This window comes from Platichthys flesus, chromosome 9, assembly GCF_949316205.1.
Source record: "Platichthys flesus chromosome 9, fPlaFle2.1, whole genome shotgun sequence".
Lineage (NCBI taxonomy): Eukaryota > Metazoa > Chordata > Actinopteri > Pleuronectiformes > Pleuronectidae > Platichthys > Platichthys flesus.
In genome coordinates, this window is record NC_084953.1 from 2,593,445 (window position 1) to 2,606,507 (window position 13,063).

Consider the following 13,063-nt stretch of genomic DNA (forward strand, 5'->3'; position numbering starts at 1 on the left):
ACATCGAGAGGTAACTCACTGCTAGAGGAAGGACGTTAAAATGCTGGAGGCAAAAATCTTGTTCCAACAATTCTAAACTCGAAGCATCATTTCATTGAAAGAATAGAATAAAAAGAGTGTTGAGATCAGGAGACTACAACTCTTATACACATGACTTGAATGAAATTATGACCAAAGAAAAATATCACAATAAACTTTAATGTCTTTATTGTGCCCTTAATGACTTTTAGACCCGATTCCAACAAGTCTGTCCAAACCTTCTCTTGACACAGACGTTTGTGCCAAATAACGACCAATATCCAACCTTTAAGTTTTATTAAAGAGTGAACCATCTTATTGGGATAAAGGAAAGACACAACACTTGTTTTAAGTTTGTTAATGTTAACGAGGACTCTCCCATGCACACAAAGTTAGTAATGGAGTTCTACAAGGTTCTGCTGGGGCATGCTTTCATCCTTTAGGAAATTCGGGAAGCAGCACATACATTTGTGTTACTATGCAGATGACGTCCTGGTGTATTTATGTAGGAAACCGGATGAAGCTAATCAGGTAGTTAAAGTTTTAGAGTCAGGAAGTAAAATTTCCAGGGCATTCATAACACGGATGGGCTCATATCTGATAGGAAACATATAGAAACACAATAGAAGCAGAAATCAGCCAGACAATTTCTCCCCAATGTCCTTTTCAGTCTGTGAAACGAGAGATGCGATGAAGTCCCCATCACTCACGGGGGTTATACCCACTGCAGTTTGACAGGGCATCTCTGCTGCATCTCAGAAAAAGTTTCCCTATTGACAGGTTTCGAAACTCAAACTTTTTCCAAAACAACAACCTGGGCAGGAGAGTCGTACTGTGTCATGCAATCAAAGAGGATTTGCCTTTCAATGAAAAGGCATAAATTGATCCTTCAGCAACAACCAATTGTGTATTTTACTTCTGACCGGCGATGGACAGGACGAAGTTGACCTTTCCTCTACTTCTGAGATCTCGTTTTTCTGAAAGAGGAAGCATCTTTTCAACAACACCTTTCCATGTTGACGCTGCAGGACCAAGGTTGCAAAAGACTCAGCCCTCCAATACCTCCCCCCCTTCTCCATCTCCTAGATCACCACTGTCTCGCCTCCTGGCTCAAGGCACCACCTAGACATATTCCCCAATTTATTCCTGACATTTACACGGAGGGGGTGGACAATCCGGGGACGTGCAGGGCGATGCTCGTGCAGTAGCTGTGTGCAGTGGGGGGAAAAGATTTGAAATCAAATGCTGGGAGGGAATCCTGCAGCATTGTTCTCTATTACATTTTCTTGTCAGAGAACAAAGATGAGTAGATGAGGCGGCGGCGGCTTGTGAACAGCAGCATCCAAGTGTTTCAGGGATACAAGCAAAGATGAAAACATGGAGGGAGGGGGGGGGGGACAAAGGAGGTAAAGATGTAATTGGACTGCAGTTAAAATTGCTGACAACTCAATTTGAGGGTGTTTGCGTAGTTTGTCCTCGCCAGCTCGGAGGCTGAAACAGGAGGATGTCTTCATCATGCGTTAAACTCCATAACTCATGGGATCAGTATTAAATCCCCCGACTTTAACAGCAGCAGATATATGGTGTATCTTCTAAAAACAGACACAAGATAGTCTATACAAAAATGTAGTAAAGGGTGAAACATAAATTATCAGATACATAACTTTGATATGTTGAATTCTATGAAATTGCTACATCCCTTATTAATTTATCCCAGTCTGCAGTAGCATTATCTTAAACATAATCCCTCCTTTCTAGACCAGAGGTAAATTGAAGGACATGGATTATTATCTCCAGGGTTATTTAATATTCCTGGGATTAAATTTTTTTTAAATTATATAAGAATTCCTGCAGGGAGAGATAATTCGGCAGCACATCGGACCTTAATTATAAGAAGGGAGGGGATCCAATTAAGTGGCCGTCTCCGTCAGACAAAGACTGACAAAGGTCCTGCTGTTTGGGAGAAAGGAACCAGTGAATCAGCCAAAGTTTCACTCGAGCCGGCGGGGAGAAGGGCAGGTCAATGTGACGGGCTCCGCAGATCACGTAAGGTAAAGGACAGCGTGGGGTGAAGAAGAGGGGGCCTAACCCGAGAGACGACATAAAGGGGGGGTAAATGAAAAGCTAGGAAAAGGGATAAAACAAGGTGGGATTGGTGAGAAGGAGAAAAATGTTAAAGCTCTGGGAGCCAGAGGCAGATCGGGTCAGGAACAGAAACGCATTAATGGCTAATTTACAGTCCTGAGCTTCACTGTGGAAACCAGGAGAGGTGTGTGTGTGTGTGTGGGAACGGCTTAGTGAGAATAAACACACAAATCTTCAACAGAGGACATGAACAGCCTAATAATCAGACTGACCTTTCCCATTGTTAAAACTCGTAATTGTTTCAGTCTGACAACACGGGAAAAATCTATAAATCCTATGTTTATTACTAAGAGGGAACCAGACCTAAAGATGAAGCCTCTAATTAACAAATCTTCACACATGGTGATGAGCTGATGGTAAGTGACACCTTGGCGACAGGATGTAGAGCTCAACACTACATCCATACTAACACGTTACAGCGTTCCACTACGTGAAGGATCTAGAATAATCTCCGTCTGTATGAACAGACCTGAAAACACATGTTCTCAAACACCCGGCAGGCACATGTCAGTGTAAACAGGAAGCAGATTGTCTATACAGCAGCTGGATGCCTAGTTTCAGATAAAAATACATATGAGAAACAGCAACGGGGAATAAGGATGAAGAGGTGGAACGGTTATAGACAGCTGTGTCTGAAATCACTCGTTAACCACTATAAGGTGAGTTCACCATTTAGAGGTGGTGTCCGTATGTTTAGTAAAGTTTTTTACACCCTCATTGTTTCCCACAATGCATCGGGAAACGTAGCGCACAACTGACCGAACTCTTCCATCACCTGTGAGCTGAGTGTGTGTTCCCAAAGTTACGACTTCCTTTAATTTCGGCTTGTTGTCAAATTTTACCTCTCTCTGCTTTTAAGATGTGCTGGCGTGCGAGTTTCCCTCCTCCAGCGTCTACTTGCATAAATCATATTTAATTCAAAATGGAGTTGCTGAACACTTTTAATTAAGCCTTGCATCCTTCCGCCTTTAGCTATAAGAGACTTCCATTTGCATCCTGTAATGTTCGGTCAGAAGTCACGAGTACAGCTGCTGTGTAACAGACACACATTTTCCAGGGTTTAGCAGTTTCTACTTTGGCTCACATCATCTCTCCACAGTCAGCAGCCCATTTACTTTTAAGGGGATAAAAACAAAGTTGAGCAAGAGCCACTTTTTACAAACACTCATGTGGGATTATGTTGAGACTTAGAGCCGGGCCTCGAATGCTTTAATGATCCAGCAGTACAATCACCTCCAGTGCACATGAGGAGAAGCAGAACAAAAGGGAGGGGGGGTAATGAACCATGCATGGCTCATTACTGGCTCACTTTTTGACCCTTCAACTGTGACCTTAAGTTGAAAAAAGTAAAAAAAACAATGTCTCCGAGCTCTGGGCAGGAAAGTGAAAGGGCTCAATGATCACAAAGAGGTGCTTTAGAACACTCCTCAAGGTTATTCTATAAAAAGGGAAGTTAATGCGTTTCTAAACAGCAGGGGGGAGAATGAACATAAAGTATTCAAGAGCATCTTCCTTTCGGACAAACAGCATGATCCCCATTTTCTGAATTTACGATTGAAATTTGTTTTACTTACTGGAAAAGCTAATTTGGCTATTATGCACACATAAGCAGGGCCCTTTATGCACCGATGTACCAGGAACTGCTGTTTCTAATAGGCCCCTGGTGAACGTCCACGTTTGTAAAGAATGTGGCGATAACCTTTATGGCCTCGCAGATGCTCCTGCTCTCGAGTTCCTACTGCGAGATAATTGCACGACTGTCATTCACGCGTTTAAAGTCCTTTAGAAGTGAAATCTCTGAATGAGGCAGCAATGACTCACTAATCGTATGGGAGGACAGTGAAGGCACCACAAAGACAACCCGTGTGGGAGAGAGGAAGTATTCATAAAATATAAAGAAAAGCCCCATGAAAACAAAGAGCTCGTCTACTTTCTGAAATTGTATGAGGCCATTTTCTTTTTTCTTCCATCTATAAACGGTTTTATTTGGTCTGTTCTCCAGTCAAAGTCAAATACGGGAGAATTTATGCCCCTTTATCTATTTTCTTTTATCCCCTCCAACACCAAAATAACCAGTGAGCGTCAGAAACACACCCCAGGCGAGGTGACCCTGTTTCTACATCAACAGCATTTTGTGTTGAGCTCCGTCAGCGCACCAAGCTCTAAAATGATTTTCTAGGTTTCTGGGGTCAGAACTGAAAACAAACTATTGTTTCAATTGATTAAACTGTTGATTATAATCTTTACTCAACTATAAAATGTCAGTAGAAGATGAAAATTGAACGATATAATTAATTATGTCACAATTAGAATGATCGTTTTCCTTTTTATCCAGTAAGTTGAATATCAAAGTGAGAGAGCTACCTCCTGATTGGTCAAATACATTTGAATGCTGATTTTGTGGTAATAAATCAGAGCAGCCAATGTGCACCCATTAATCATTATCCATTCACTTTGTCACCATTTGTTTCAATCGAGTCTGGGGTACCTCTGGGGTCAATCTTGGGACCAATTGCCTTCTGTTAACTCCCACTAGGTGATATAATGTTCTATCACCAGTGTGCTGACACCACACAGCAGTATGAACCCTTTAGGTGTACTTTACACAGTATGTGCCTGGTTGATATGTTTAAAAATGATCTTAAATTGCACTTGACTAAACTTAAAATAAAGTTTTGTCAGTGATCAATGAGTTGACTGATTCAGTATTGGCCTGATACCTGATCAGTGAATCCTGATACAGAACTCAGCTCCAAGGCTTTCAGGTAAACATGTTAAAGCACATTTTTATCCTCCACTGGTTTCACTGTGTTCCATATGTTTTAGAATTTATTATAAGAATCTTTTAATTACTTACAATGCGCTGACTGCCCGGTCCAACTTCCCCAGACGACCCTGCTTGCACTTTGAGATCCTCGAGCAAGAGGCCTTCGTTCTGCTCCCAGCTCTCAGCAGCAGAAGGCTGAGGGCGACGGAGCTTTTGAAAATAACAGCCCAGAGGCCCTGGGACACTCTGCCCGGGGACAGAGGACGGGCTGAGTCAGTGGCTTAAAATGTCCTTTTCACACCATCTTCATCATCAGATTCAAGTCTTTTGTTCTGTTTGTGGGTTTCTCAATTTCTTTTACATTTAATATGGCTAGTTTAGTGCTTTCATTCTTTTATGTGCTTGTTTTACATTCTTTATTATGTTGCATGTGGTTGGTGTCATGTGGGCTTTGTGCTACGCTAAGATATTATCATTGTGATGTTACTGTAAACAATAACCTCGCCAAACCAGTTTTTAAAAGTTGTGGAAAGTTGACGGTCGAGTCACTTCTCAATCGGACAGAGTGTGTGTGTGTGTGGGGGGGGGATCCTCACCTGTGCTGCTGAAACTGAGCTGAACACACTTTGCAGAAAGCAAATATCTGTAAAGCATTCAAGCCTGAGAGCAAACAATTCAACTTTAGTAGCCAAAAGCTCTCCTTCGACATGCTGTGTCAATATTTCACACAATAATTTCTAACCAAAATGACAATGCCTGTTTCTGAATCACGATGGAACCTCAGCCTACAGAGAAAGATTCAATGCAGCCGATGAGTAATGCCACCCGGTGCTGCAGCCAGATGAGGACAGTGAACAGGGTTTAATTCAGGGAGGGAATAACCTCTCTGCTTCCACGTGAAGGGCGCCATCCTTTAAAGCGCCAAACTTTAGAAAGGAAAAAGCTGAGAGCTCCATTAGTCAAGAGCCAGGAAAAACAGATATCAGGCCTCTTTTCTTCTGCACCTGAACACTTCATCTCAGGCTTTCTGGGTGAAACACAAAGTGCACGTGAGGCGGCCGACAGGTACAGAGTGGAAGCAGCATTAGAGGCTCGTGAGTGCGATTCCCTCGGCCTGACATGACGGCGTGTTGCTCCTCGGGCGCCGATTCAGCCTCGTCCGTCACTCAGATGTGTTTAACAGACTGAGCTGCTGCTCCGGTGTTGCTGTGGTGAGCGGGGACTGTACACAAGCATGTATGGAGAGAGAGGCAGCCAAGTTGGCCAAGCTCTTAATAAACTGAGCCTGGCTTTGTTCCTGCTCGGTTGCTGGCCCCAGGATTTGAGGCTCTGGACATATTTCACATGCTGGTTCTGTTAAAAGATGCTTTTCTTGCAGTATCTTCTCCTGAGATGGATGAAACTGCTTTGCAGCGAGTTTTTAAAGTAAATGAAGTGCAGTCCAACTCTCTACATGATACTTGTACACACGAGAAGAGCAAATACCTCAAAACCCGACAGTCTCTTTAAATTCCGTAGTTCCAAAACAACTGAGAATTCACAGAAGCTGAATCTGAAAAAGCTGAATCCCTATGAAACCACATCTATAACTGCTAGAGCCACATTTTACATTTGAATCTGCCCCAATCGCATCGATATTCTAAATACAGAATGTTTTATTATTCCTGTGGCAAACAATTGTTTCCAACTTTCACATCAGAGTTGCAGTACATCGCAGGCTGATGTCTGAAAATAATCTAATAGGAGCGCAGGTGTACATGGATTATGTTTTAAAACTGTACGATTTACACTTTCAAAACTCAATTTTCGAGCAGCATTTCGAAGGTTTCAAACCTGGAGAACAAACTGATGCAGTAGGAGAACAGAACAGTGTTGTGTTGGAGAGATGCTGTAAAAAGAGAGTTATACAAAATACTGTTTGCAGATATTCAAATTTTTAAGGCTTTAAAACTAAGAATCAATAACGCAAAAACGTAGATTTCAAACACTTTTAATTATTCAAAGCCTCCTTTTTTCATCATTTGAGTATATGGCAAAATATTTATCCTTTTTTTCTTAAGTAATCATTTATTCAGAACAGTTGTCATTACATTGGGACATTAATCAGTTATGAAAACCCACATTTTTTATATAAAATGCTATAGATTACAAGAGGATTTGATCCACAGTGCTCACACCTCATAAGAACATGCACTTGATCCTGACAACTTCTCCTGTAATTGTCGTACATGTGTTGTGTGAGCGAGATGAAGTCCTGGGGGCAGATGAGCACACATCACTGGAGCCATAATTACAGACTAAGTATGATACGGCCCTTCAGCACTGCACAGATCCCAGCTACCACCTACCAGAGAGCAGCTACCTTCAAAGTCACCACTCGTGTGATCGCTCTCCACTGATGCATCGTTAAACTGACACGATGCGTCCGGACCTCTGTGCATTTCTTTAGCTCGCTGCGTCGTATGAAACAGGGTCACGGGACAGGAAGTGAACACAAGGAAATCCAGACAAACACTGTTTCCTCATCACTAATTAACTAAACAAATATTGCCTCAGCAGACGTCTCCACAGACATGTCTAATCTCCTCATGCTGCTCGACTGACCCGCCGATTACTGATAAAGCAATCCCTTTAATTCACCGTAAAAGGTCTCCTCTCCTTTTAACCAGATAAGCTGCTCCAGACTCTGTAAGACTATTACAGTAATTAATTGAGGAAGATCTCTGCATCACACTGTACAGCATGTGCACCTTTGTGGGGACAGTAGAGCGACGCCTCCGCCGAAGAACTGACTCCTTACGAAGCCACATTTCAATCCACTAGATCCAGATTGCACTCAATCAATTACAGTTAATAGATTCACTTTGTTTAATCAATCATTTTGTTGACTGAATCACCTCTTAATTGATTCATCAAGCAAAACTGTCAGTCACCATCGATTCCGAATACAAATATTTTCTAACAAGTCAAATAATATTGCGCTGCTCAGATACAAACTAAGTGAAGCTTGAATCGTTCCACTTCTGATAAACTCTGTTTCCTCATTACTTTCTGGAAACGATAACTAACTATTCAGTTGCAGAAGAGAGAAGCTTCAACCACATGCAACATTATCTCTGAGGGACACATGTAAATATGTATGAATACAATCTCTAAATGAATTCATGATAATGTTAACTGTGTACGTGTGTGTATTCCCCTCATAAGCATTCGGCTGGGATCCCATACTGATGGCGTAACAGTGTAGTGTAGCTGTAACAGCATGCACCGCTCACAGTGTGTGTGTGTGTGTGTGTGTGTGTGTGTGTGTCAGTGACAGCGTCCATTTAAGCTGACATACTGCTGCACTTTACTTCACTGCAGGTGGCTACTTCCTGCTTGTCGTGTGATTGTGATCGGCCAGCGGCTTCCAGGTGACTCATGCAAACCAGGAACAATGACACCATGCATCAGCTGTCAGCCGGCACAGCTCTGACTGACTGACTGCAGAAGGATCCAACAGACGTCCTGGAACAGACCAGGCGCCGCGGGGGTGCACGAGGCATCAAAAGTTACATGAAAGCCAGAGAAGCAGAAGCTTGATGAAGCCGCCGCTGCCTCGTTCCTCCTGAGCAGATTTCCAAAGGGAAAAGAGAAAGCGAGCAAACAACAGCAGAGTCGCACATAACTTTATTTTGAAGGGAAGACGTTGTTGTGGTGATTTGAAGCATCTGCCAGAATAATACGATTAAAATAAATAACTTTTTCATACCAGGGGCTGTGAGATGTGGAAAATCTCTTGTGTCTTTCTGTTGACCATCATAAGAGTGTGTAATAACTATTGTGTTAGTTTGTGTAATGTATTCTATGCTTTAATTGTTTTAAATCAGAGGATTTTCCTGTTAAGTCAAAGCCTCTAAAAGCTGCTCGACAGGTAAAAACAAATAACAACATTCACCTCAACCAAGTCCAGACAGTTCCCTTATGAAACCATATTCCAATTCACTACATCCAGATTTTAATTCCGATCTGGACTAAATTGCACATATCATATATATCAAGGTACATGAGTTATTCCCTGGGAAATTGGTGAAACTGTGAAAAAACGAAAGTGAAGAAAAGATCCCCGATCAGCCCCAAATTTAAATGTGTAACCTGCTCACAAATAAAAACTAGTTGTAGTCATGTGACAGAAAAGGGCAGATTTGAGGCGTCTGATTTAATATTAGGCTCATTTTTTATACTCTTTTTCTTTGGGATAAAAGGAATATGCAGAAAATAAAAAGTTGGTTCCAGCTTCAGCGCTTATTCAACAATGGTTTAAAAGGGTTTACACCAGGAGACCTGACCCTGAAAGAACACAATATCCAACTCAAACAGCACCAAGGTTTTATTTGCTCGTCTTTTCTCAATTCAACAGAGTAGATTGCTCCGGCTCGCTTTTCACCCCAAGTAAAACAAATGCCTCCAGGGCAGCTCCAGCGGTCCCTCTGCTTCCCAGTGTGACCTCCCTTCCAGCTTAGATACCTGTGGTTTCCCCTCGATTGTGTTGTCAAGCCAGTGTCAAACCATTTTCACACTGGAGGAGCCAAACCAAAGCCGGTTTCTCCCGCCAGCAACAACAGCAGCTGCCATGGCAGCACACTGGGAGGTCCACTTTATAGGAGCCGGTCAGCCCTCTGCAAAGGGCAATAAGGACAGTTTGCACCTTTTGCTCAACGTGTGCACGGACACAGGATCTGAAAGTGAGTGATCTTTAGCACGTAACAACATCCAGACACAGGCGACACCAGACACAGGCGTCACAAAAGTTAAATAAGTTATGGCAGGTAGTTAAAAGAAAAGTGGATCTATCCCTTAAAAGCTGTATTTTACCCTCTTTGTGTTTGGTTTTACTTTTAAGGGATACCTTGTGCTCCTGGACATGGTTTTCAAAGAGATCTTCGATTAAACACGGCAGCACAACAGCCAGTTCATCATCATGATCCTAAAATACCTCCACACCCCGGCCACAGCCTTTGATAGGTTGCTAAACCAACTGCTGCCGAGCTGGCAGAGGCACTGATGAAGATGAAGTTCACTTCGTGGAGCCGGAGAAAAAGAAGCTCTAAATCGTGGGTTTACATAGCGAGAGACAGAGAGTGAGAGAGAGAGAGAGAGTGAGAGAGAGAGAGTGTGTGTCTGTGTGTGTGTGTGGGGGGGGAGATCACACTCCAATGCTTTACCTCAAAGGAAACTTCAAAACAGTGACGGAGCACATGGGAGAGACCAGAACCTCCCTCTGGAAAAGCTGATTCAGAGACAGAACAAAGTCTGCACACTTTCAGCTCTGGGATTCTTTCATAACCAACAAACCAGCTGTGACTAAATGAAAAACACTGGAGGTTCATCCAGGCTGGTCATTGGTTTACGTCTCATCTCGGTGGGAAAGGTCACCGAACAGGTTTTTAGACCAACACTGAACTCCGGATATTCTCCTGAAGTTATCCAGAGGGGCTGTTTGTGACTGCGCAAATGTCAGAGTTGGTTGCTCTGGACATTCTCCTGAACTTAAATATCTTAAATATCCAGACAATATCCGAGTGAGCCCATGTGATAAATGTGTTATCAAGGTTTTGAAGGTCTGAAACAAACAAGGAACGTGTGACAGCTCCTTCAGACTCAAACAACCAAGCACTTCATTGATATTTCAATCCACAGCTTCAGCTCATATTCCCACAGTTGTCCATCTACATGAGCTTCACCAGGCTGGAAACTCTAAATAGTGGATGTTTTCCAGATACATTTTGCTGTTAGATGAATCACACATGTGCCAGATGTAGCATTTCACTCCAGATAACCCTAAAACATCCCAGGTCCCAGTCGGACAGATGAGGACAAGAAGAGTTTGCAGTATTAAAGTTTAGCCAAGCGTCCACTCACCCGTATTCTCCTCATGGCAGCCACAATCTCCACCCGGCTGCCCGGCCGCGCCACATCCAGACTGCCAATGTACTGTGGTGAGGAGGGCGAAACACCACAATTACACAAAATAAACTTTGCATTATTTCACCACAAGATCTAGATCCTCACCAATCAAGGGAGGATGCAGGGGGGGCAGGTGAAATCTGATTGGCCCCTGTCCTGTCATTTACTAACAGAAATATGACAATGTCTAAAAGATGTTGTGTTTTCCAAGCTTTTCAAAAGAACACAATGTGCTTTTCAAAATATAATGTGCACCTGCCTGAATCCGGAATGGTTTGTGTAAATTGTGGCCCCTGATTCAGAAAAATCCTGGATCCGCCACTGTAATAATCACATGTGATGACCCAAAGTACTGTAGTATATAGTGTATATATATATATATATATATATATATACATGTGTATGTGTGAATTAACATTATATTGGTATTAGAGAGCTAGATATGATACGAGTATATTTCAATTAACCTTAATTTGTTTTAGAAGGTAGGATGTAGTTTTCGTGACTTAAGCATTGGTCACATTACATTTATGGTCTTTGCAATTAACCTAATAAGTATAAAATAAAATGTATATTTTCGTGGCTTTGTTGGAAAACACAATAAACTTGAAGAAGCGATCCTTTTCAGAATAAGACTTCAATGTCCACCTGCCTGAAAGGTTCACAGGTGTTTGACGTAATAATCAGATTAATGAGCACGTGACGACACTACAGCGGTTACAGGTGTTTTGTGAAATATAATATACATGTGAATTTTAACCTTGTATTGGTTTCAGAAGGTAGGCTGTGGTTTCAATGATATACAGATGGGTTACATATAACAATAAAACCATGATATATTCAACCTTTTATTAGTAATTATATAATTTCTACTAGTTTTTAAGGAGACTGTATAACTAGTAGAAGTCTGAGCTCAGGTGGAGAAACGTGTGACGCCAGATTTGAAAAGTTTGCGGGGTGTGAACGCACCTTCGCCTCGAAGTTGATCCCGCACTGGAACGCTTCCTCGTTGTGTAGCGGGATCCGCAGGTCGTGCCCGTCGTCCACCAGGTTGTACTTGGTCTTTCCGGGCATCTTGTTGAGAAGCACGCACCGCTTCAATGTGAGAGTAAATCCAAAGAAGAAGAAGAAGAAGTAGAGGACGAAGAAGAAGAGGCGTAGAAACAACAGGGACGTTCACTTCGTGGTCTCCATCGCGGAGAAGCGTCCCGGCGCCGCGAGCCCTCCACACCCCGGTAACTACCTCCACAGCCCCGGTGCACCGCTGCAGCTTCCCCCGGTAGCGTCTTCACCGTCTCCGCGTTGAACACATGCGGGAGGAGGACGAGGTGGAGGAGGTGGAAGAGGAGGAAGCGGAGGAAGGAGCCAGATGTTTTCCAGACTTTTCCCGAGGAGGACCGTGGACACTGTGGAAGTTCTGCTGCTCCCGGAGGCCCCGCCCCCGGCCCCGCTGCAGCCGCCGCCCCCTGCCCGGAGCCCCGCTGTGATTGGAGGAGCCCACGGGCCCCACCTGCTTCTATTGGAGCAGAGGGGAACCGTGGGCCCGTAGAGGAGGGGCTTCTAGGTGGAGTGCCCGCCCCCTCACACACGTACAGAAACATACACGTTCAGAAACAGAAGCACACACACAAATACACGCTCTCACGCACTCACACAAAAACACAAACACACTCACACAGAAAAACACACAAATAGAAACAGAAACACACACACACACATACAGATTCTCACACACACATATGCAAATACTCACACACAAACTCACACAGACATTCTCAGTCACAGACTCACACACATACTCACACACTTTCTCACGCACACACTAACACACACACACATTTCAACTACAATTCAAAGTGCTATACATAAAATACCAAAGGCATCCTGACAAATTGGAAAAGCAACATGAGACAAAAGAGCATCTAAAAAGAAAGAAAGAGAAAAAAGTTAACTACAAAATTAATGAATAACTAAATAGAATGAGAAATATCAGAGCAGTGTAATAAATGAGTCATTATTTGATTGAATGAACGTCTTCAGCATTAATTAAAAAAGATCTCACCTGCAGGTCTCTATAGCTTGTTCCTCAAATGTTCACAGAAGATGAACGCTGCTCTTCCCTGTTTGGTTCTGACTCTGGGGTCCGACCTGATGACCTGACGACCTGAGGGGCCTGGAAGCAGCAGA

General features: G+C 43.0%; 1 protein-coding gene across 2 annotated transcripts in view; it reads right to left on the reverse strand.

Moving 5' to 3' along the window:
* Nucleotides 1-12,270, reverse strand: part of nos1apa (nitric oxide synthase 1 (neuronal) adaptor protein a) — a 118,095-nt gene extending 105,825 nt beyond the window's left edge. For both annotated transcript variants that reach the window (XM_062395498.1, XM_062395499.1), the window contains exons 1-2: nucleotides 11,846-12,270; nucleotides 10,832-10,903 (exon numbers count right to left, since the gene is read on the reverse strand). In XM_062395498.1, the coding sequence (XP_062251482.1) occupies nucleotides 10,832-10,903; nucleotides 11,846-11,950 (177 nt within the window). In that variant the 5' untranslated portion in view covers nucleotides 11,951-12,270. The remainder of the gene's footprint in view (nucleotides 1-10,831; nucleotides 10,904-11,845) is intronic.
* Nucleotides 12,271-13,063: the final 793 nt, after the last annotated feature.